At 42.9% G+C, this 26,567-nt stretch overlaps 1 protein-coding gene across 1 annotated transcript in view; it reads left to right on the top strand.

The window, feature by feature from the left end:
- The first annotated feature begins 1,532 nt into the window (after positions 1 to 1,532).
- The window catches only part of LOC110509811 (regulator of G protein signaling 3), a 237,253-nt gene continuing 212,218 nt past the window's right edge, over positions 1,533 to 26,567 (top strand). The window contains exons 1-5 of the mRNA XM_036968257.2: positions 1,533 to 1,881; positions 18,041 to 18,091; positions 23,068 to 23,126; positions 24,225 to 24,319; positions 24,560 to 24,628. Of these exons, the coding sequence (XP_036824152.2) occupies positions 1,803 to 1,881; positions 18,041 to 18,091; positions 23,068 to 23,126; positions 24,225 to 24,319; positions 24,560 to 24,628 (353 nt within the window). The 5' untranslated portion in view covers positions 1,533 to 1,802. The remainder of the gene's footprint in view (positions 1,882 to 18,040; positions 18,092 to 23,067; positions 23,127 to 24,224; positions 24,320 to 24,559; positions 24,629 to 26,567) is intronic.

Here is a 26,567-nt window from a genome sequence, read left to right as displayed (position 1 = left end):
GTGGGAGTAGCCTCTATCCCCAAAATATGTGAGGTTCACCCCAGATTTGTTTTTACAGTTGGTTTTATCATGTAATTTGAGCAGACAGTGTCATCTCTTTCCTGTTTAGTGCAATGCAGTTCAATGGTGTATATGAACACGTTCGCTTCAATGGTGTAGATGAACACATTAGCTTGGCATTAATTCCTCTTCCAAGGTAATTTATTTTAAAAATGTTATTTTTGAGAGAGATTTTGTGATGGATTACAAACAAAACACATTTTGTCATTTAACTCTGTTAAATAAGCTTGTTTTCTTGTTGACAGAGACCAAGCATGTGTATAATATATGAGTGTACATTTACAGTGATTGTACAAAACATTTATGAATACCTGTGCTTTTCATGCCATAAACTGACCTGGTGAATCCATGTGAATCTATGATCCCTTATTGATGTCACTTGTTAAATTCACTTCAATAAGTGTATTTGAACGGGAGGAGACACGTTAAAGAAGGATTTTTAAGCCTTGAGACAATTGAGACATGGATTGTGTATGTGTGCCGTTCAGAGAGGGTGAATGGGCAAGACCAAATATTTAAGTGCCTTTTAAACGGGGTATGGTGGTAGGGGCCAGGCGTACCGGTTTGTGTGAAGAACTACGATGCTGCTGTTTTTTTCACACTCAACAGTTTCCTTTGTGAATCAAGAATGGTCCACCACCCAAAGGACATCCAGCCAACTTGACACAACTGTGGGAAGCAATGGGGTCAACATGGGCCAGCATCCCTGTGGAACGCTTCCGAATCATTGTAGAGTCCATGGCCCAACGAATTGAAGGGGGGCAACTCAATATTAGGAGGGGGTTTTACTGTTTGTACACTCAGTGTACACTTTGCAATCGTCATCATCATTGTCATGGAAGCCTATTTTTGTTGAGTTTTACACAAAGATACGTTCTGCAGTATTGACAAGTATAATGTTCCTTGGAAAAACTGAAGCTAAATCCAGCCATCACTAATTCATAGAGGCTGGTGTGAGTGACTACAGAGAGATATACTACATCATAGTGTCAGGATAACTGTGAGTATGTGTGTGTGTGTGTGTGTGTGTGTGTGTGTGTGTGTGTGTGTGTGTGTGTGTGTGTGTGTGTGTGTGTGTGTGTGTGTGTGTGTGTGTGCGTGTGCGTGTGTGTGCATGCGTGCGTGTGTGCGTGTGTGGAGTTTATGTGGTGGAGGCATTTGGTCCATTGTCACCCAGCATCCTTTCCTTTAACCCCACCCTCTGGTTCCTTCAATCAAATGCTTTCCCCTGCCCTGACCAATCACAAGTGTCCATGATTGTCACTCTATCAAAGTGACAGGCAGTTGGATGTTAGGAGGTTAAAAGGGCATTGCCTGGGCATGCTCTTGTCCCCCCTCCTTCCTCCTGCACATGCATTCTCTCTCTCTTTTACAGTTGGATTTCCCCCACTCTCTCAAGAAGAAAGGATTCATGTGGACTCGACAGGGATAGCTGTGTTTTTGCCTTTCTCTCTCTTTCCCCTGCGCTCAGTCTGCTCCTCTCTCCCCTCCCACTCGGTCTCTCCTTGCTTTCCTCTTTCTCAGTCTGCCATTTTACTCTCTCTCTCTCTCTCTCTCTCTCTTTATCTTTTCTTTCTTTCTCTCGCTCTCTCGCTCTCTCTCTCTCTCTCTCTCTCTCTCTCTCTCTCTCTCGCTCTTTCTCTCTCTATCTCTCTCTACTAGCTGCAGATAGCATCTGGTTTCTGGTTCTTTCCTCAGCTCCTCTGACCTCCTCTCCTCTCCCGCTGTAGCCTCAGTCTGGGATGGAAGCTCCTAGTGTACACATCGTCACCCCGGGCAACCTACCTGACAACTCACCTGAGTTCACCCTGAAAACTTTTGGTGAGTACAAGTCTTCTTTTTCCTTTTTTTTTGGCTCCAAGTGAAAGGTTTGAGTGGTTAATTGTCGTTTTGGTGCGGTATTCTCTAGGTTTTTGTATTTGTTGTGATTATACACTTGTAGCATAGCACTAGCCAATCAGATGGGTTTGTCCTGTCAACTTCCTGGTAACCCATGGGGAGTCGACTCTCTGCTACAGAGGTTGAGTCATATGGGGGTGACGATCTCTCTTTCTTTCTCTTTCCCTCTCACTCTCTCTATCCATCTGCACTTGAGGCCAAGAGCCATGGACACAAGCACTAAAATACTTTCATTTATGATGAATATTTTAGTAAAGTGTGTCCGCACTGAGTCAGTTCTGAGAAGTCAGTCAAGCTCCACCCTTTTGGGTCAATGTAACTTTCAGTGCCACTTGGACAGTTCCTTCACCACATTGATAAAGACAGTGACAGTGCAGGAATTCGGTAAATGGACACACATGATACACCGATACACCATACCTGAACATGAGCCCCTATTACCAGCATCTCTTTAGTGGGCTCAGGTGTGCTGGGAAGTCATTTGGCTGGTAATGAGGGTCCCCTCGTTTCTCAAACGCTAAATAATTCATATATGGTATTTAGACAGGACGATGCACCTGGTTTCAAAAGGCAACACTCATTAATAATGTAGTATTTAGCTGTCCTGCATGAAGCTAGGAGAGGAACATTAGGATAGGCACCAGGGGGTTGGGGGAGTTGAGATGGAGCTCAAGGTTTAATGGGGTCACAGATTTGTTCCATGAGAGAATGATAGTATAAGTAGACACAATACATATGGAAATATAATATACTCCTCTGGAAAAGACATGAACAAGTAATGGAAAGGCATGTGTTTTGGAGATGATCTATAGTCTTTTACATCTATTCAATACTTTTATGATTTAGCACAAATTGTGGGTGCTACACATTGGTGGTGGGTCGGCTCAGGTCATGGTGTTTATATCAGGGGTTGGAACCAAAATAATTTTTCTATTTTTTCGTTCTGAACAGAAACATTTTTTTTTTTCATTACGTTCCTCTGTTCCGACCAGCAAAATAAAGTTCTGAACCGGTTCGAACCCCAAAAAAGTTACAGTTTATATAGTTCCTTTCTGCTCCTTTCTTAACCTCTGAAATCATCATTATTATAATTTTTTTAACATTTAGCTAGCTCGACATTTCATTACTTCACCAATCATTGCGGATAGATGCTATGGAGCGGGCAGGCTATTTACATGCATTGGACAGACAAGTGTAGGGCGCGAGATGCAAAAGTTTGCGGGTGGGGACAGAGCGAGAGAGGGTGGAAGAGGAGGATTGGATTGAAGTGCTGGGCATATTGCTGTTATGACATGAATTATCTGTATTAGGCTCACAGAATAATACCCAAGGAGTGGCTTCTATGAAATAACTTTGAATGTATTTGAACTTCAGAGAGTTGGCTTAGCGTTGGGGCGGCAGGTAGCCTAGTGGTTAGACTAGGCTACCTGCCGTTGGACTAGTAACTGAAAGCGTTGGACTAGTAACCGAAAGGTTGCAAGATCGAATCCCCGAGCTGACCAGGTGAAAATCTGTCGTTCTGAATAAGGCAGTTAACCCACTGTTCCCCGGTAGGCCGTCATTGAAAATAAGAATAAAAAAATAAAAAAAGTTGGACCAGAGCTAGCTAGATGGCTAACAAGCTTGTGTGTACAGAGCGGCACCAGAATTAAAATAACATCACATCTTAACTTTTTGTAGTTAATAAATCCAATGTGAAATGTGATAACTATAGAATCCTTCACTAACATTGAAAAAGTTAATTCATTCTTCTGAGTAACAGAGTGCATAGGCACTTTGTTGCGTTTTTGTGGGACTGGAAAAAAATGCATGGAACGTAAAATAACATTATTTACCAGCTCTCGTGATTTTAAAAGAATGTTTCTGTTCAGGAACAGCATAGATCACTTTCGTTCCTGGTTCTGTTTCTGTTCTGCCCCCCCCCCCCCCCCCCCCACCAATTTTTTTTTTTGTATTTTCAGGTTTGCGGTTCTGTTTCCTAAACCAGTTCCAAGCCTTGGTTTGAACCATTAGATATGACACTATATGCATTATACATGTATGTTGTTGTTGTTATCATGATCTGCACTGGATGTTCTCAAACCCTCTTTATATCCCAGCTAAACACTTAAAATAGACAGAGCTATAACTGCACTATAATCAGGCTGTATTTGGCCCAGAGAGACTGAAGTAACTGTGTACCAGCAGCATGAGATGAGGATTACATCTGTAGAGTCATTACTGTAGTGCAGCAGATGCTTTCCTCATTCTTTTTCACATGACACACAAAGGAATGATAAAACCAGCAAAGCCTGCACAAAGCCGTTGGCCCCATGCCCTTTACGTGTTTTAAACCTGGTCATGTCTGCCGGGTTCCTTCAGTAATGCTTTCGCTTGTGGTGTTCTAGCCCATCGGGGGAAGAAGCACTGCCACATACACAATGTGTTGTTTATTAGTTTGCCTCTCCCTGGATAAGTGGAAGGTTTTGCCCCCGAAATCCAAAATGCTGACTTGTCTTCCTCTCTCATCCCTCAGTTGTCGCACTGGCAGATGCGGTGCATGTAATATAAGAAAAGCTCCTGAAAGATTGACCCAGAAATGGGGTCAAATCATGTTTCCTCCTCATCCCTCTGCCTTGAATATGGTGCTTACACACAATATCTTATTTGCTGACTTTGCTGACCCTCCACATTGACCTCAGACCTTATTAATGGTGGTTGGTTGAATTTTAGGAGGATACCATCAATAACACTAGCGTTAATGTGCCCTTGCCAACCCCATAAACGGCCATTAATCACACACACTTGTGCCATCCGGAACCCAACCAGAACAGGAAGCCCCAGTGTGCTTGGTACCGCGATTGAACTTGACAGATCTTGAACGGCCACTCTGGATTAAGAGCCACTTAAGTCTCCATTCACTGATTTCCCCTCTGAGAGCCACCTATTAGGAAATTGGCTACATAGGCCGACATACATTTTCCCTTCCCTTAGCTGAGGTCCTTTGCTGAGAGAGGCACTTTAGGGCTGATTGTGACGACAGCACTGTCAGGCTACCACTGGGAAACTTTGTGCTCTGAGCTGTAGGTACTGCTGGTGCTGCTTCTCTGTGACAAGCAAAGAGAGAACAATATGGTATGTAAATTATGTAAGCAGCTGTTAGGGGAGAGAGAGAGAATACTGGGTGATGTCAAAATGGAGAGAAGTAGGCAGAGAGGAGGCTTTCAGCCTTAGATAGTGTTTTCGGCGTTTAGTCTGTCGTCTTATTGGAGTTTGCGGCCGGGTATCTTTGTGAGTAAAACAGTTGACAGGAGGCTAGATGGAAGATGATAGTGTAAATACTGAGCTCTATGAATTTGTGCAAGTGAGGTACAGATGGCTTCTATCACTTCTCCCGTGGAAGACTTTTCTCTCAGTTGTGCTTTAATTTCTTATGTAAGTGTGATGCAATGGTTATTGTCCACTGTTCCGAAAAGGGAACTGGGATGTCTCATAACCCTGATCCTTCTCATTTAAAACATGTTTTTCTCTCTTTCCTTTTTCATCACTCCCACCCCTCTCTTTCTCCTCTGCCTATATCTTACCCTCTCCCACCCACCCCAAAACGACTCTGCTAGTTGATTTCATTTAAATGAAAGCTGTTGCTTTGATTCTCAAAGCTGCATGAATATTTCACTTTATAGAGAAAAATGTAATGTGTAGAGAGAGGGTGATCAGTCTTTCACATGACTCTATTCATCCATGCTAACTGAGGTTTGGATTCTTAGCTCAAGGGCGTAACTTTGGGGGGTCAATGGGTTCCGGGGGTCAACACACTTCTAGGGAGGTCCGGGGGAATTCCTCCCTGTGACATTTAAAAAAACAAACTGTTTGTGAAAGGGTTGTTTCTGGTGAATTTTGAAGGGAAAATACATCCCAACCACAACTGAAATACCAATCATTTCTGTATTACTTTAAACTGTTGGTATAACTCTAACAGTTCAGAAAGTAAACATGGTTGGAAATTTGTTTGTAGAACGACTATGTCAGTTCTGGGTTGTTCTTAATTAAATTGACCATTTGCTACGTTGTGTACCGGCTTGTACTGAACGTCACGTTTCCCCCCAAAATCGTTCTTGAACAGACTTTTAGATTACCTATGTTTTCTCTGTTTGGTGGGTGTGACGGAGTGTGGCTTGAAGTAGAGGTCTTCACGGGTCCATCAGACCCTGAATTACGAGATCCGTCCCGGGACCTGAGCGGGTCCGGGTCCAAAATTCTGAGTCTTGTCTTTGATCTGGGTCGGGTCTGATAGAAATACCATGGATCTCGAGTATGTACAATTGAAATTGATTTACCAACTGGACCCGATTGGATCCATCCTCTGTTCATCTGTGTGAGTTGATGAGAAATGCGTGAGCTTGTTATCTGTGTCAGTCAATTGCAACTCAATAAAACGTTTAGGTTATGTCCTGCTGAAACGGGTTCCGGCCGCTCACCTCATGTGCACCTGCTGCTGAGGAGAGAGAGAGAGCGAGTGAGAGGCACATAGGCTACTGTTGATTGTGAAGATGAAGGCCTTTTTCATTGAAGTAAAACAAAAGTTAGATGAGAAAAAGTATAGCCCAGTGAAAAGAAGCCAACAAGGGTAATGTCCTCCGTTGGGACAAGTTGTAATATTGTCGTGGACAAAGATGAGAAGAATGTTGGCGGACTGTGTGTGTGCAACTCGCTATTCAGGCTTGATGAAATGTTCAAACTTGAATTTATTAATATTTGTATTTATTACCATTTGTTTTATCATTATTATTATTGTATATCATTATTATTATTATTATGGTAGGCCTATTTAAGAATCTAAACCAGCGCAAAAAGTATTTTCTTTCATTTTGTTGTAACATTTTCATTGGCTAAATTAAGTTTGAACTGTCATTGAATTTTTGGGGATGCCTACGGTAGGCACTCGCCTTGTTGGTAATTGCTGCAATATTGGCCAAGCCTGTTCAAAACTTTTGTGAAGGTTTAAACCAACTCTTTAAATATGTAACAAGTGTTTTGTTTCATTCTGTTCAGGCATTTTCTTTTGCTAAATTAAAGTCCAACTGTAATTTTGTGTTTGCCGCAATACAATAGCATACTGGTAGGCCTATATCTACTCGCACTCAAACCCTGAAAAGGAAAACACTAAGAGGGTGAGATGCAAAACTTAATTTAATGGCACAATATAATAACCTATTTGTATTACTTGACTTACATTTGACATTACAACAATAAAGTTGTGAAACATTTGTGAAGGTATGGTGTGGTATGGCTATTATTTGGCTTAGCTACTGTAGGCCTAAGAAGACTGACTGACAGTTGAACATGAGATGAAAAATAATGTTTTAGGCCTACCAGAGCTACTCCTTCAATCTAACAATATAATGCTTATTTTTATAAAAAATATTCTGATTGGAAATTTCCGAACGATCCTCCTTCTGTACGCCAATATCTATATAGCAGTAGTAGCCTTTCTGATAAGGATAAAGAAATGTCAGTGTCGGGAACATGGCACCAGCATATCTCTATCTTTCTCTCGGTCTCTCTAGGGCTTGGCCTAAGCTTCTTTTTAAAAATATTGTTAATACTCTGTCTCCTTGGTGAGGATCAAAGGTGCCAGATCAGCTCGGCACATGGCTGGCAGATAGCCAGAACGCCCCTCTCTCCCACCAGAGAGGAAAGAGGGAGGAGTTGGGCCGGTTTTATGACTTAACAGCCAGTCGTAAACTTTCTCTCTCTTGCCCTGCAGTATCGAGAAGGAAAAAATACCTTTGTTACTGAGTGAGAGACTCTTGCCGCCAAAAACTTCAACATCAATCAATGGACACTGGGACAATGTATTTCAACATCCGAATGTTGGGAATGATGAGAGATGGAATATGGGAAAATAATGTATATTTTGTTAGTCCACTAGGGACCTGTTTTCATTGTATTATGTATGTAATCAATAACCTATACTGTGTGTGTTTACGTATTCTATATTACATATTCGATAAATAGCATTCATCACATTAATGATAGTCACGTCACGACAATATTAATATCATACAGTGGCAGCCTAGTCCTATAGGCCTATATGCATACAATGCCCTGATACATTTGTGCCCTAATCTCCAACAGCTGAACCGTGAGGTGGACATTTATTGTTTTAGGAAAAACCAATAAAACAATAGACTATAAAGTTTTGATATGCGACACATCCAAACACAACAAATAGTTTTTTTGCCATTTGTCATAGGTCGATTTTAAGGACACGTAACTGTGGATAATTTGGCCAATATCACTTGTTTATTGATGGTGCTGGCAGCACCCAGTCAAAGGTTACTTTTTCTTTCTTCTTTTGAATCTGGGTCTCTCGGATCCAAACTGGCAAGGGTCTGTTTTTCCACGGGCCTTTTCGGAATGGGTCTGACTGTCCTCGGATCCATTTGGAACCGGTCTCAGTTTACAGTTTTTCTCAATTGCTAAAACACTAAAACCCATTGGCTGAACAAAGTTCTCAGTTGCCTGGACTCATTTAGCTTATTATGCAGTCTGTTGTCAATACCTTAAACCATTTCACATGGTAAAACACAATTTGCAGATCTCACTTAGACTTTTCAGCAAAACTCTAAACACATTCTCATTCTCAAAACACATTCTGCACTCTAATGCACATGTCATCCATACTGGTAAACACAAGTGGCAACAATCAAATACAAATAGAGAACACATGTCATTGATTGAACACAACCACTCAAAATTGATTTAACCTGTTTCAAATGATGCGACACAACCAATATAAGCCAGTTCAGAGAGCAAACAGGTTGTTGAAGGTGGGAAGGAGAAAGTCTGAGAATGGATACTGAAGTACAGTGCATTGTAGGCTGTATACTGTACAATGGATAAATTGTATGGCCCTGAACATTGTGCTTTCCATTTATTAACAGTACTGACTGCTCAATAGATTTTGACTGGTTGCAGGTTCAAATCAACAAAGAACAAGAATTACAGTATCACAGACAAAGGACAAGTTTGTGAGATGCAGGCTACAGTACTGTAAAAATAGGGGTACAAGGAGGAGGAAGAACAGAAAACAAAATTGCAAAGAGCAAAGCAGAGTAGTAATTTCTGATCAATTCTGAGCTACTATGATATAACCTGTTTTCATTAATCAAAAGACAATGACGAAAAAATATGAATCTTTTTTTAGATTAAAAATGAACTTCTCCTGAGAATTGTAAGTTTTGAACAATGTGTTTTCTATTTTTCGGTGTATTGTTTACTGACTGCTTGAGAGTGTATATCATTTTGATCACTTTGTTTATGATTTTGAGGGCAGTGTTTGATTTTGAACACAAGTAAAACTGTTTTGAGGCGAATGTTTCATTTTGCAAGAGGAGTCAGAGGTTATGTAAATAGTGCTTGACGATGAGGTTTTGTATTTAATGTTTTCAGGAAATGGAGCAAGGTTTCATGCCCATCTGTATTTTTGCTAATCATGAGCAAGATCAGTGATTCTCAAACTTGTTCAGTCACGACCTCTTTCATAACGAGGGATCATCCCATGTAACGAGGGATCATCCCATGCCCCCTTACCTCCCCCAATTGAATGAACTGCTACTATGTTACACAGAATATGGTATAAGAATACCTTTTACTCATCTAGATACAGTACACACAAACACCGGTACCTGGTTTCCCTTCCATTTTGAAATCAATAAGAAAATAAATAAACCAGCTTACTGCTGTGCATCTCTATCAATAAATACTAGGGTAGGCACATTTCATAAATGCTAGGGTAGGCACATTTCATAAATACAAGGCTAGGCACATTTCATAAATACTAGGGTAGGCACATTTCATAAATACTAGGGTAGGCACATTTCACAAATACTAGGGTAGGCACATTTCACAAATACTAGGGTAGGCACATTTCACAAATACTAAGGTAGGCACATTTCATAAATACTAGGGTAGGCACATTTCACAAATACTAGGGTAGGCACATTTCATTAATACTAGGGTAGGCACATTTCACAACTACTAGAGTAGGCACATTTCATAAATACTAGGGTAGGCACATTTCACAAATACTAGAGTAGACACATTTCATAAATACTAGGGTAGGCACATTTCATAAATACTAGAGTAGGCACATTTCATAAATACTAGGGTAGGCACATTTCATAAATACTAGGGTAGGCACATTTCATAAATACTAGGTTAGGCACATTTCATAAATACTAGGGTAGGCACATTTCACAAATACTAGGGTAGGCACATTTCATAAATACTAGGGTAGGCACATTTCATAAATACTAGGGTAGGCACATTTAATAAATACTAGGGTAGGCACATTTCACAAATACTAGGGTAGGCACATTTCATAAATACTAGGGTAGGCACATTTCATAAATACTAGGGTAGGCACATTTCATAAATACTAGGGTAGGCACATTTAATAAATACTAGGGTAGGCACATTTCACAAATACTAGGGTAGGCACATTTCATAAATACTAGGGTAGGCACATTTCACAAATACTAGGGTAGGCACATTTCATTAATACTAGGGTAGGCACATTTCACAACTACTAGAGTAGGCACATTTCATAAATACTAGGGTAGGCACATTTCACAAATACTAGAGTAGACACATTTCATAAATACTAGGGTAGACACATTTCATTAATACTAGGGTAGGCACATTTCATAAATACTAGGGTAGGCACATTTCACAAATACTAGGGTAGGCACATTTCATTAATACTAGGGTAGGCACATTTCACAACTACTAGAGTAGGCACATTTCATAAATACTAGGGTAGGCACATTTCATAAATACTAGAGTAGGCACATTTCATAAATACTAGGGTAGGCACATTTCATAAATAATAGGGTAGGCACATTTCATAAATAATAGGGTAGGCACATTTCACAAATACTAGGGTAGGCACATTTCATAAATACTAGGGTAGGCACATTTCATAAATACTAGGGTAGGCACATTTAATAAATACTAGGGTAGGCACATTTCACAAATACTAGGGTAGGCACATTTCACAAATACTAGGGTAGGCACATTTCATAAATACTAGGGTAGGCACATTTCATAAATACTAGGGTAGGCACATTTAATAAATACTAGGTTAGGCACATTTAATAAATACTAGGGTAGGCACATTTCACAAATACTAGGGTAGGCACATTTCACAAATACTAGGGTAGGCACATTTCATAAATACTAGGTTAGGCACATTTCATAAATACTAGGGTAGGCACATTTCATAAATACTAGGGTAGGCACATTTCACAAATACTAGGGTAGGCACATTTCATAAATACTAGGGTAGAGACGTTTCACAAATACTAGGGTAGGCACATTTCATAAATACTAGGGTAGGCACATTTCATAAATACTAGGGTAGGCACATTTCATAAATACTAGGGTAGACACATTTCACAAATACTAGGGTAGGCACATTTCATAAATACTAGGGTAGGCACATTTTATAAATACTAGGGTAGGCCATTTCACAAATACTAGGGTAGGCACATTTCATAAATACTAGGGTAGGCACATTTCACAAATACTAGGGTAGGCACATTTCACAAATACTAGGGTAGGCACCAACATATAAAGTTGGTTCTGGAAGTATTCTTAGGGTGATTATTAGGGTGCATAAACATGATGAGTGCTCCCCCCCATAATTTTGGTTTTCATATTTGTTTTCTAAACATAAATAAGGAGACAGACAGGCTGCCTCTGACTGGCATGCTTGAGCCTATACTGCCTGAGGTTCGGAGAAACAGCTTTTCTCTTTTCTTTTCTCTTTTCTCTAGTTCTCTAGTGAAGCCTACCTCAATCAAACCAGTTGTTTCAAAGTTTATAATACTACCATTGTCGTCTTTGAACCAACAAAATTGAGCCAAATATAACCATTGCAAATTATCACTCGTTTTTCACTCCCACCACTTCGCAATAGAAACCTTGAAAAATATCCTGCTCTATATAATTCGTATTTGTGCTTATGAATCTACCATGTTAAATGTGACTGTACTTTTTTATTTGTTACCAGTTAGCACACAGAATTAGGGGTTTGTTAAGAAGAGAGTGGAGAGAGAGAGGAACTATTGCTCTGTTCTCTTTACAAGCCCTGCACAACTATTTTCACTTCTCAAACCACGGCCTCGAGGATGAGGGCCAAACCAAGCATAATTGGCGGTGTGGGGATCCAATCATAAAATTAGGAATTGAGTAGTACTGTTTAGCATAAAACCACAAAAAGCCAGTTGCTACGGTGGGAAAATAATTTCCAATCCATAAAATCTTCTCTCTCTCTCTCTCTCTCTCTCTCTCTCTCTCTCTCTCTCTCTGCTAGCAACTAAAATACATTGTTGAGTCATTGAGAGCTTTTTATTCCTATAATCAGTCTTTCGTTCCATTTTCTCTCCATTTCAGATAAGCAATATATTTTTTTAAAAGCTCTTGCAAGTTTGCTACAGTTACCCAATCAGCCCAGAGTGGTGAGGTAACATGAAAAGCGGTGTGATCTGTACTTTCTCAATCGCCTAATCATTTATCCAGCTGTCCTATTGATGCAGTGTGTTTGATAATGAAACGCTTCGGTCTCTGATTTAATTTCTTTGAAATGCCTCCTCTCTGCCTTCGAACTGTAAATAGACAAGTAAGCAGTTGAGGGATTCAGAGCTTAAAGAGAAAGAGACAGAAAGAGAGATAATATTTCTGACAGGGTTCAGTTAATGAAACAACGTTGGACTTGGCTCAGTCTCCCGCTGGTTACCAGGGTACAAGGTCTCATTAGCAGCGGTTCACTGGCTGTCTCCTGTAGCCTTCACTGGCCTGTCTGACAGGAGACAGCAAGATGGCCGCCTGCTGAGGCCATTGTGTTGGCGTTGTCTTTGACCGATGATGCATAATAAGATGTCCTGTATAGTTGGTAGGTGGGTGGTTGGGTGCTTTGATGTGTAGTGTACTGTATACTGTATATAGTGTAGTGGTCAACAACTTTGGTCCTGGAGATCTACAGTGTGTATTCAGACTCATGCACTCTATAGGTCTCCAGGACCAGGGTTGGCGTCTCTTGCTCCATATGCCCATGTGTGACTGCTTTTTACAGCTTTTTATTTATACTGCATAGTCTTTATGCCACTAAGTTTAATTGAACATATATTTCCAAGTGTCCCTTGACTTGCCAAAGTATTAGCCATACTTAATTTGATTAATTTAACATGATTATGGCACAGTTGATACTCTAACTTTCATCCCCAAATAGAAAGGGAGCCATATCATTTTAAAGTCACCATCAACAGGCTGACTTCAGGTCTGTCCTATCTCACCACTGCCCTATATCCTGTACACTGATGATTGTCGCAGCCATTTTGAGAACTGACACATCCTATCACGTTTAGGTAAGACCCAGATGTAGACAATGTAGAAGTAACAAGAGTTTATTACAACCATAGGGGCAAACGACAGGTCAAGGCAGGCAGGGGTCAATAATCTAGAAAGGGTGTAAAGGGTCCAGAATGGCAGGCTGTCTCAGGGTCAGGGCAGGCAGAATGGTCAAAACCGGGAAGGACTAGAAAACAGGAGCAGGAAAACAGTCAGGAGCAGGGAAACAAACCCTGGTAGGTTTTAAGGACAAAACGAACTGGCAACAGACAAACCAAGAATACGGGTATACTGGAAACAGGAGACAAAGGCCTGTGAGACATGGGTTTAACTCTGGACACATGAAAGGTAGGATGTATACGAAGGGTACGGGGCAACAGCAGATGAACAGCAGCGGGCTAATGATTCTGGAGATGGGAAACGGGACGATAAACCGGGGGGAGAGTTTGCAGGATTCCACCCAGAGGGGCCGATCCCAGGTGGACAGCCATACCTTCTTCTCGAGATGATACCGGGGAGCCGGGGTCCGGTGGCGAGCCGCTTGTCTTCGATACTTCGAGGTGGTCTTGAGGAGGGCAGACAGCGGAGGACAAACATCTGGGCAGAAGGTATGCCGACCTCTTCTTCCTGCTCAAGAAAGAGAGGGGGCTGATACCTCAGGGAACACTCAAAAGGTGAAAGGCCTGTGGCAGAGCAGGGAAGGATGTTGCAACCGTATTCGACTCACACAAGCTGCTGGCTCCAGGTGGTGTTGGCTGAGACCAGGCAGCGCAAGGTAGTCTCTAGGTCTTGGTTGGATGGCTCCGACTGGCCATTGGACTGGGGGTGTAACCCGGAGGACAGGCTGGCCGACAACCCAATGAGGGTGAAGAATGCCTTCCAGAACCGGGACGAGAACTGAGGGCCCCGGTCAGAGACCATGTCAACTGGTAGTCCATGGATCCGGAAGACGTGCTGCACCATGAGCTGGGCAGTCTCTTTGGCAGAGGGTAGTTTGGGGAGAGGAATTAAGTAGGTGGCTTTGGAAAACCGATCCACCACAGTCACGATGGCGGTGTTGCCATCAGACAGGGGAGACCCGTGACAAAGACCAGGGAAATGTGAGATCAGGGATGGTGAGAGACAGGCAGAGGTTGGAGGAGACCAGCCGGAGCTTGCTGAGGAGTCTTGTTTTGTGCACAAACCGTGTAAGTGCCCTGAGGTATTCCACAGTTTAACACATTAGGGGAAGAAAATGTACCATTGATATAGGTGGACTGTTTCTTGTCAGTTAGATATGACTGTATAAATTCAATGCTACCTCCTAACAACCATAATGCATCAATTTTGTCAAAATTATTTCATGATCCACTAAATCAAATGCTGCACTGAAATCTAAAAATAGTACACCTACTAATTTGCCATTATCCATAGCATTGAGCCACTGGTCAGTCATGTCAACCAATGCAGTGGTAGTGGAATGGTTTCTGCGATAAGCATGCTGATTGGCTGTAATCAGATCATTATTTTCCATGTACTCCCACATTTGTCTACTCACAATACCCTCCAATATCTTACTGAGTGTAGGGAGTAGACTAATTGGTCGATTATTGGCAGGAGTAATGGGTTCTTTGCAGAACCTGTCGGACGTGGAGCATGTTCTTGGGTGGAGTGGGAGAAGAAGAGGATGTCATCGAGGTAGACGAAGACGAACCGGTTTAATATGTTGCGCACCAGGTGGTAGGCGTTCGGTAGGTCCAGCTTGGAGAACACGGTGCCCCCCTGGAGCAGCTCGAAGGCCGAGGAGATGTGAGGTAGCGGGTTGCGTTTCTTCACCGTGATGTCGCTGAGACCTCAGTAGTCGATGCACAGATGCAGGGTTTTGTCCTTATTCTCCACAAAGAAGAACTATGCGCCGGCTGGGGATGACGATGGTAATATGTTGTTGATGAGGAAGATGATGACGTTGAAGATGTTTTGTCAGCACATTGTTGATATTTTGTTGACTAGACATTCTAAGAATGCACAGAGCACCTTACTTATTAGGCAACTTTGGCTTGCTATACTTTTGTGCTGCTGCTAATGCTGATCACTAGTAGGCCGACTGAGTATATTTATATTGAAGGCTGTCGACCCTATGACATGATGTACTAGCTCATTGTATTTAGTGTAACTGCGCATTGTGACCCATGTGGATGTTATATGTTCAGTGTTTTATTCACCTTCGCTGCAACACCAATTGCCCTCTAGGTTTCTGTATAAGCACTTTGTGACATCTGCTGATGTAAAAAGAGGTTTATAAATACATTTGATTGATTGTTTGATTGAATAAAGTTGAAACTCTGTAGTGTTGTCCAAGCCATTGTTGTCTCTGAACTCCCTTTGTCCTCTATCCTGGCTCTGGTACTGTGGCTGGGTTCTGCTCTGTGTGACATGAGCTGGGAGCTGGTATGCCAAAAGGATAGATGCCCATTGTTGTCAGGCTTTCCTAGTCTGACCCATTTTTATTTCTGTCACAGTCTCTCCTAGTCTCCCCTTCTGTCTCTCAACTTCTCTCCCAGTCTCTCTCAATGTCTCCCAGTTCCAGTGTCGTTCTGTGTCTCCCCGTCTCTTCCTGTCTCCTACCCTCTACCAGTTTCAGTCCTTCACTATGGAGACTGGCATGCCAGTGACAGGTGCATCAGATGCGTTCCCATTGTCTCCAGTCTCTCCCGTTATCTCTGCCCCGAGCACAGTTCTCTTCTCTGGACTGGTTGGCGCCAGACACTGGGTCTTTCCCTCTGACCTCCCACCACCCTAACATCATGGCAGGCTATTGAACAACGCTCCAGTAGCTCCACACTGCTGCCACGGACACAGACAGCGCAGGAGATGGCATTACTCCTACTACCCCAGGCATGCACATACAGTTGGCTAAGCATTGAACTCCTCCTCTCTTTATTTCCTTTACTGTTTAACCTGTTTCAACCAGGGAATTCCTACAGACTTCGTAACAGCTCATGAGATTAAATGAAAGTATACGGTATGTGAATCCTTGTAATTTCTGATTAGTCATTGATTGGCCACGTGATGACATTGAGAGTAATGCCATCTTGTAGTGTGCTGGAACTCCCATTGCCTGGAACTCCCATTGCCTGGAACTCCTATTGCCTGGAACTCCCATTGCCTGGAACTCCCATTGCCTGGAACTCCCATTGTCTGTTTTGGGAATAGGTGACTCAGTTTGATTGAGCCAGTTAAGGCTTCTTTAATATGTTTTCTTACACAACAATCACCTGGTTGACTACTGGGTCTATTTGAGATCATATTTAAATCTCATTCTGTTGTTATAGCCAGCTGGTGTTTCCTCCATTCTGTCCAAACCTCACTTAGCAGCTCCTTAGCTAACCTCATTCCAGCATTAGGACTTTCACCACCTGTTGTTGATCTTTAAAGCTAATGTGTTTAGGTTTACTGCTTTCTCACCTTCAGCTGAATTATTTCAAGCCCTCTAATGGGCTGTGTACTATTCAGCATTTAAAGCAGGCACTGTTCAGAAATAAAGAACAATAAGTGATATTTGATTTGCAGGTGCACAAAGCCAAAACAGGGTTTGGTGTAAATAAGATTCCTCAAGGTGTTATAAAACACTGTTATGTGATTTGTATGTGTGTGTCTGTGTGTCTGTGTGTATGTGCGTGTGTGCCCTCTCTGTGTAAAGCAGTGTAGCATCGGGGTCTGTGGGGTGTAATGCACCAAGCTCAATGCTCCCTCGTCTGCCAAGCTCTATTAATTCACTCCCTGTCTCTCAGGCTGTGCCCTTCATTTCTAAAAAGCTACAGTTGCTCTCTGTCCTGGTAAACTGCACTCCTTCTATCCCCTCCCTGTCCTGGTACTTACCCCTGTCTTGGAAATACCTCCTTCTTCCCTTCCATGACCGTGCTTTACCTTAGTTTCCTCAACGCTCCCCAACCCATAGTTCTCAACGTTTTGAGATTCTGACCCACTTAACCTCCCTTCTAGTGACCCACCACATGCTTAAACAGTGTTTCCAGCTAGATATTCAAGGACAAATACAGTAGTCTTACTAGAAAGCCATGCCAACTTCAGTGTGGGAATCTCAAACATCACTAGGCACACTGGGCCAGTGTCATACCTAGCTGGTCCAATCCCATCTTTACATAATAATGGGGGTGGGTAGGGTTTAGCTACAGTGCCAAAGTCAATATCACACAGGGTAAATAGCAGCATGGTTGATATGCTAACACACAAAGCCCCAGGACACAGCAACCGTAGATTGATTGCAAACTCTGCCAATTCTGTTTACTTTGGGTGTGGGCACTGCCAGCTCCCAGCACCTATCCTGTTTAAGTCAAGAACACAATACAACACTGAGTTACTTGTGTTAATGACAGTGCAGATCTCTTCTGTGTGTGTAATCAGCAAGGCAATGTCCCCCCCCCCCCCCCCCCCTCCATCTTCCTTCCACACTACACAGGAAATATTCTTATCTCAGATCCTGGAGATGCAAAAAGGAAATCCAGAGATTCATAAAAGCAAATATTTATGCTCAAGGTTATACAATGTATTTACGTCTATTAAGCCTACCGATTAAGCACACATATTGTTCTGGACTAGACTAGAGGACGCTAACACAGTTGCACATGGATGTACCACTATGTTTGACCTAATCATTAGGAATCTCTTCTTGTCTGCTCTCTGCCTATAGGTCAGCTGAAGCTGTCAATCATCCCAGAGGATGGACTCCTTATCGTCCATGGTGAGTACCAGGATGTCATCCTCCCGTCAGCAGGCTCCATGTCGTCAACTCCACCACAGACATGTAAAACAGTTGTCTTCTTTTAACATGGTTAAATAGGTTTGATAGTGGGGCACTTATGAACATGGTAAGTTCATTCACAGAATATACTATGCCCTCTGTAGTTACTGGGACGGTAAAGCATTATTTCTTCTTTCGGCTCTATACTCCAAAAGTTAGGATTCTGACAGAATCCTAATTTGAGGGTATTTTCATCCATATCGGGTTAACCGTATGGAAATGTAATTGTGTACATAGTCCCCCCATTTTAGGGCACCAAAAGAATTGGGACAAATTCACTTATTAGTAAAAAGTAAAGTTACAGATGCACAAATATCATACCCTCCCCCTCCAAAATGCTAGCCTCCCCTGTTCTTGTAATGGTGAGAGGTATGGATGTCTTGGGGGTAATATATATATATATATATTTTTTTACATCACCTTTATTTAACCAGGTAGGCAAGTTGAGAACAAGTTCTCATTTACAATTGCGATCTGGCCAAGATAAAGCAAAGCAGTTCGACACATACAACGACACAGAGTTACACATGGAGTAAAACAAACATACAGTCAATAATACAGTATAAACAAGTCTATACACGATGTGAGCAAATTAGGTGAGATAAGGGAGGTAAAGGCAAAAAAAGGCCATGGTGGCAAAGTAAATACAATATAGCAAGTAAAACACTGGAATGGTAGATTTGCAATGGAAAAATGTGCAAAGTAGAAATAAAAATAATGGGGTGCAAAGGAGCAAAATAAATTAATTAATTAAATACAGTAGGGAAAGAGGTAGTTGTTTGGGCTAAATTATAGGTGGGCTATGTACAGGTGCAGGTGCAGGTAGCGATCGGTTGAAGAGCATGCATTTAGTTTTACTTGTATTTAAGAGCAATTGGAGGCCACGGAAGGAGAGTTGTATGGCATTGAAGCTTGCCTGGAGGGTAGTTAACACAGTGTCCAAAGAAGGGCCAGAAGTATACAGAATGGTGTCGTATGCGTAGAGGTGGATCAGAGACTCACCAGCAGCAAGAGCGACCTCATTGATGTATACAGAGAAGAGAGTCGGTCCAAGAATTGAACCCTGTGGCACCCCCATAGAGACTGCCAGAGGTCCGGACAGCAGACCCTCCGATTTGACACACTGAACTCTATCAGAGAAGTAGTTGGTGAACCAGGCGAGGCAATCATTTGAGAAACCAAGGCTGTCGAGTCTGCCGATGAGGATGTGGTGATTGACAGAGTCGAAAGCCTTGGCCAGATCAATGAATACGGCTGCACAGTAATGTTTCTTATCGATGGCGGTTAAGATATCGTTTATGACCTTGAGCGTGGCTGAGGTGCACCCATGACCAGCTCTGAAACCAGATTGCATAGCAGAGAAGGTATGGTGAGATTCGAAATGGTCGGTAATCTGTTTGTTGACTTGGCTTTCGAAGACCTTAGAAAGGCTTGGGAGGATAGATATGAGGGGGATGACCGCAGCTGCTTTCCAATCTTTGGGAATCTCAGACGACACGAAAGAGAGGTTGAACAGGCTAGTAATAAGGGTGGCAACAATTTCGGCAGATAATTTTAGAAAGAAAGGGTCCAGATTGTCTAGCCCAGCTGATTTGTAGGGGTCCAGATTTTGCAGCTCTTTCAGAACATCAGCTGAACGGATTTGGGAGAAGGAGAAATGGGGAAGGCTTGGGCAAGTTGCTGTGGGGGGTGCAGTGCTGTTGACCAGGATAGGAGTAGCCAGTTGGAAAGCATGGCCAGCCGTAGAAAAATGCCAGGTCTAAATTTCTTGAATGGGGCATGTTTATTTAAGATGGTTAGGAAGGCATTTAAAAAAAATATCCAGGCATCCTCTAGTGACGGGATGAGATCAATATCCTTCCAGGATACCCCGGCCAGGTCGATTAGAAAGGCCTGCTCGCTGAAGTGTTTCAGGGAGCGTTTGACAGTGATGAGTGGAGGTCGTTTGACCGCTGACCCATTACAGATGCAGGCAATGAGGCAGTGATCGCTGAGATCTTGGTTGAAGACAGCAGAGGTGTATTTAGAGGGCAAGTTGGTTAGGATGATATCTATGAGGGTGCCCGTGTTTAAGGCTTTGGGGAGGTACCTGGTAGGTTCATTGATAATTTGTGTGAGATTGAGGGCATCAAGTTTAGATTGTAGGATGGCTGGGGTGTTAAGCCTGTTCCAGTTTAGGTTACCTAGCAGCACGAGCTCTGAAGATAGATGGGGGGCAATCAGTTCACATATGGTGTCCAGAGCACAGCTGGGGGCAGAGGGTGGTCTATAGCAGGCGGCAACGGTGAGAGACTTGTTTTTAGAGAGGTGGATTTTTAAAAGTAGAATTTCAAATTGTTTGGGTACAATATACAATATTTTGTACAATATATTTGAGCGTCTGTAACTTTCTCACTTATCATTATTCACAATTCATTCAAGATTATCTGTAATCATGGTGGCATCCACATTAATGTAGAAGTTTTTAGAAACAAATTCTATAATTATTTACAATAAAAGTGACTCCAAAATTACACAATACATTATTTACCATTAATTTCAATTGGGCACAATATAATCTATAACACAACCAAACCAAACAGAAAATGCATCCAACACATTTTTAGAGTCACAAGCTTGATGTAGTCATTGTGTGCTACGGATATGGGATCAAGTAATTTACTTTTTACAACATTAATACACAAATAAGTGAATTTGTCCAGTACCTTTGGTGCCCTAAAATGGGGGGACTATGTACAAAAACTGCTGTAATTTCTAAACGGTTCACCCGATATGGATGAATATTCCCTCAAATGAAAGATGACAGTGTGATCTTAAACCCCATAGTCATTGTGTCCTAAAATGGGGGAATAACCTTTGGAGTATAGTGCCAAAAAGAAGAAAAACTGCTTCACTGTCCCAATAATTACGAAGGGCACTGTAGAATATAAATTGTGCTTTATATGAGAATTGTGCAGCTCTTTATGCAAATCATAGTGGGGTTTCTGTATGGTTTCTGCCTTACTGCCAAGCTATTTTTCACTGGCATCTAGTTCTCCTCACTCTCTGTTTCTCTGTTGCTGTTTGCTGTTTGCTCTCTAATTTGTGTGGCTGTGGTGGAGAGTCATTCTGCAGCCTAAAGGGAAAACACAAAGGGAACAAATGTCAACCCAGCTCAAGTCAGAGGCCAGGCTGCGTGTGTGCGCACACACACACACACACACACACACACACACACACACACACACACACACACACACACACACACACACACACACACACACACACACACACACACACAGTGTCCCCGGCACGGTGACACCCACCAGTGCAGCACACTCTCTGAAATAATATGTCACCACTGCTGCTGCAGATTAAAGGTTGTGTTGCAGCAGTGGGGAGGTAAAGTGGAGGTTGTGTTGCAGCAGTGGGGAGGTAAAGTGGAGGTTGTGTTGCAGCAGTGGGGAGGTAAAGTGGAGGTTGTGTTGCAGCAGTGGGGAGGTAAAGTGGAGGTTGTGTTGCAGCAGTGGGGAGGTAAAGTAGAGGTTGTGTTGCAGCAGTGGGGAGGTAAAGTGGAGGTTGTGTTGCAGCAGTGGGGAGGTAAAGTGGAGGTTGTGTTGCAGCAGTGGGGAGGTAAAGTGGAGGTTGTGTTGCAGCAGTGGGGAGGTAAAGTAGAGGTTGTGTTGCAGCAGTGGGGAGGTAAAGTGGAGGTTGTGTTGCAGCAGTGGGGAGGTAAAGTGGAGGTTGTGTTGCAGCAGTGGGGAGGTAAAGTAGAGGTTGTGTTGCAGCAGTGGGGAGGTAAAGTGGAGGTTGTGTTGCAGTAGTGGGGAGGTAAAGTGGAGGTTGTGTTGCAGCAGTGGGGAGGTAAAGTGGAGGTTGTGTTGCAGCAGTGGGGAGGTAAAGTGGAGGTTGTGTTGCAGCAGTGGGGAGGTAAAGTGGAGGTTGTGTTGCAGCAGTGGGGAGGTAAAGTGGAGGTTGTGTTGCAGTAGTGGGGAGGTAAAGTGGAGGTTGTGTTGCAGCAGTGGGGAGGTAAAGTGGAGGTTGTGTTGCAGCAGTGGGGAGGTAAAGTGGAGGTTGTGTTGCAGCAGTGGGGAGGTAAAGTGGAGGTTGTGTTGCAGCAGTGGGGAGGTAAAGTAGAGGTTGTGTTGCAACAGTGGGGAGGTAAAGTAGAGGTTGTGTTGCAGCAGTGGGGAGGTAAAGTGGAGGTTGTGTTGCAGCAGTGGGGAGGTAAAGTAGAGGTTGTGTTGCAACAGTGGGGAGGTAAAGTAGAGGTTGTGTTGCAGCAGTGGGGAGGTAAAGTGGAGGTTGTGTTGCAGCAGTGGGGAGGTAAAGTGGAGGTTGTGTTGCAGCAGTGGGGAGGTAAAGTGGAGGTTGTGTTGCAGCAGTGGGGAGGTAAAGTGGAGGTTGTGTTGCAGCAGTGGGGAGGTAAAGTAGAGGTTGTGTTGCAGCAGTGGGGAGGTAAAGTGGAGGTTGTGTTGCAGCAGTGGGGAGGTAAAGTGGAGGTTGTGTTGCAGCAGTGGGGAGGTAAAGTGGAGGTTGTGTTGCAGCAGTGGGGAGGTAAAGTGGAGGTTGTGTTGCAGCAGTGGGGAGGTAAAGTGGGACATGTCACCTAGTGCCCTCACACACACACACAGATAGTTTCAACCTCACTGTGCACCAGTGGAAGAGGATCTAGGCCTGGATTAAATTCAATGTATCTCAGTCTTAAATCTCAATCTCAAACCATTTTATGATTTGGTTTATATACTGTGTTCCTTATGATATCAAAGGGTGTAATTCTACCTCTTCCATCGCCCTAACCTCATACATCATACATGTAGGTTCACTGAATACCAGAGACCAGTCACACAACAAATGTGTCCCCTTTATTGTCCTGATGGTATTTCATTGTTTGTTGTGAATTATTCATTTCTACATACCCAATCTTGTACCCACAGTTATGGAGGCAAAGAGCCTTATGGGAAAGAAACACGCCACATGTGACTCGTATGTTAAGGTATGTGACACTGCCTCCACGGCAGCGTGTGCATGCTTTGGTTCCAGCCCAATCAACTAGTCATGGTATTCAATCTAGACTCAGATTAGTTTAATCAGGTGTGTTAATGCTGGACTGGAAGAACCCCCCCACCCCCCCACACACACAGCGGGTCTGCTAAACTAATAGCAGAAGTCATAACCCCTCGTTAAGGCTGGATTTACATTTCCTGTTTGTTCAGATTTCATCTCTCAGCAGATCTTGGCACAGGGCAGACGGATTAGTGCCGGCTGTATTATATTGTGTGTGTGCGTGCATGTGTCTGTGTGTGTGTGCGAGGGTTTAGGAGACAGACGCGGAGGACGTACTGCGCTGTCACAGACTCTGAGCTATCTGCTAGGTTACCCTCAGTAACATAGAGTGACAGCTCTAGTCTTCCACTCTCTGTGTCTACACAGAGTATATGCCGATGTGAATACAACGTTAGTCAGTCTCAGTCTGGAAATCCCAGTCCAAGCCCACCAACGCAACGCTCATGAAGAGTCTTTGTTTACGAAATACTGTCCTATGCAAGTACTGTCCACACAAATGTGATTATATTGAATCATATTATGAAGGAAATTAGGAAGTGCATCAATACCATACTGCTGGTTTGATTGGAACTCTCACACCCCAACCAGAGTACTCGTCCTGCCACCTCTGGTCTCTTGGTTCTCCCACACTTAAGGGAGGGCAGCTCCCGCTCAGCCCAGTCCAAGCTCTCCTCTGTCCTGGCACCCCAATGGTGGAACCAGCTTCCCCCTGAGCTAGGACAGCAGAGTCCCTGTCCATCTTCTGAAACATCTGAAACCCTACCTCTTCAAAAAGTAAATAAATAATCCCACAACACCCTTCTCACCCAACCCCCCCCCCCAAAAAAGAAAAGAATGCCTTGCACTTTCCTTTTTTGTTTTACTAGACTTTGACTCTAGCTACCTTGAGGAAAAATGTACTTACTCTGACTGTGATATGTGGTTGTCCCACCTAGCTATCTTCAGATGAATGCACTAACTGTAAGTCACTCTGGGTAAGAGGGTCTGCTAAATTAGGCAAATGTAATTTAAATGTCTTCTTTCTCAGTTGGGTGTGGTACCCGATGATGATCCTGGAGGCAGACAGAAGACTAAGATGGTGCCGGACTCCAAGTGCCCCATCTTCATGGAAACCTTTTACTTGTGAGCCCAAATATTTTAGTATACTATCTCAAGTACTGGCCACAACACTAACATTTCGATTTTCAACAACATATTTTCATCCATCTGTGAATTTGCATTTGTCTGTGTGTGTGACTTTTTTTGTTGTTGTTGTTATCACTCATGCCTCAGGTGCTTTCAATTGCTATTAATTGCCATTATACTGTATTAGTTTGCGATAGGCCCCTAGGAATTGATGGATGGTGTTTCTGTTGTTTTCAGTGTCATCACTGAGGAGCAACATCATAAAAGGCTACTGTTCACCATGTGGAACTGTGACCAAATCTCAAGGTATCAATCAATGGCATGGTGATGATGATGATGATGATGATGATGATGATGATCATGATAATAAAATATTTATACAGAAAATCTAAAAGATGCTTAAAAAAAGGACATGTAGTTCTTGGGCTGGACAATGGTCTTCAACAGAGGATGCTGCGTCCAGATCACATCCAACTCCGGTGGGATGCACATAGGCCAAGCCTGCAACAGTTTCCTGAAAGTCAGTCAAGAGCCTTCATTCTCCCCCCTCAGCACTCTCCTCTGCCACGCTGTTCTCAGCTCCTCTGATGCCCTGATGCAGGCTTGAGTAGGGGGAATCAGTGGTCACATCCAGCAGAGTGGGGGGGGACAGGTCAGGAACATCAAGCCAGCCCATGCCATCCCCAGCTCCTCTGATGCAGGCTGTGTCATCTAGCTAAAGTTGCAGATAAAAACAAAAGCTAGCTAGCCATTAGGTTATCTTGACCAAACGAACGGACTTGCTAGTCATATGACTCCATTGAATTGATATATATATAAATAATCAATACTAAGCTTACAACCATGAAATTGTTGATACATTTTTTTAACAAAAACAACAAATATATATACATTTACAGGAGCTCTCTGCCTAGGCAACCTCATGGCGCCATGGCAAGAATGGAACAGAACGATGAAGATAACGATAATAGTGATTCATTTGAGTTATTTAAAGGGTTTTAGATTTTTGATGAGGAATGTTGAAGGAATGCATATCCCTCAGCTTCTACTTATCAGCATTATCACACACACACACACACACACACACACACACACACACACACACACACACACACACACACACACACACACACACACACACACACACACACACACACACACACACACACACACACACACACACACACACACACACACACAACTGTCAGCTCCGGTTGAAGTGCAAAGCTGCCCTTTATAATTGATGCAGAGGCTGCGGCTGTGTGTCTGGAGTTACTCTCGCCTTCTTTCCTTTACTAGCCTTGGTTATAACAGGGTCAATGTTAAGGACATGGCTTATGGTCGGATGAATTTTCCAATGTTATGCACTATTGAAAGGACAATAGTTGGATTGCCCGAGCCGACTAGGTGAAAGGTCTGTAGCTGTTCGTTTGAGGCACTCAACCTTAATTGCTCCTGTAAGGCAACTTGGATAAGAGCGTAAGCTAAATGACTCAATCTCCCTACTGCTCATATAGTCCCTGTAAGAAACATGATGAGGTTATGATGATCAGATGTCATGTTATTATCTGCGTGGACCGCTCTGGGTGAGGGATATAGTGTGAGTACCCCTGAGTGTTGTATGTCTGGGGTTGTCATCTCTGTGCTCTAGTATTACCTGGGTGGGATGCTGTAGTGTTGATGTCTAAACCAGTGTCAAGTGACAGGCTGTTTTAAACCTCTGAAGCTGGAGTTAAAGAACAAGATGACCCATGAAAGACAGATGGAGATGGGTAAATTAGACGTTCATTCAGTCTTTATATTACTGTAGTATAGGCTATGCTGCAGTAAATGCAGGTCTATCTGTCACAAGGAAAAAAGTTACCATGATGAGATGATAGGTCTACATGCATTGTGATCTGCGCTCCATACTGAGATGGGCTGTCTGTCCCCACCCTGATCTGTGATTCATCATGCAGAGGCCGTAGAGAAGCCAGATTGAGACATGGCATATAATTTAACAGTTCCATTTCACTCATGCTGTTCATATAAATCATTTACTATAATGTACCGGTTTCTCACAGTTATTTATCCCGGGAAAAGGGAGTGGTTTTGGACGATAAATCCCGGTAAATCTCGGTAACCGGGTTCCTGCCATTCAACCCTAGTATGTGTGTCAGAAAGAAGGAGATAAATCCTGCACTCCAGAGCTACTACTCACGCTTCAATTTTGTCCCCAAAGTGTGACTCTCCATCTTTAGGGCAG

This window comes from Oncorhynchus mykiss, chromosome 29, assembly GCF_057628025.1.
Source record: "Oncorhynchus mykiss isolate SJ-2025 chromosome 29, ASM5762802v1, whole genome shotgun sequence".
In the NCBI taxonomy this organism is placed as follows: domain Eukaryota; kingdom Metazoa; phylum Chordata; class Actinopteri; order Salmoniformes; family Salmonidae; genus Oncorhynchus; species Oncorhynchus mykiss.
The sequence above is the reverse complement of the archived record's forward strand: the minus strand, read 5'-3'. Positions and strand labels throughout refer to the sequence as shown.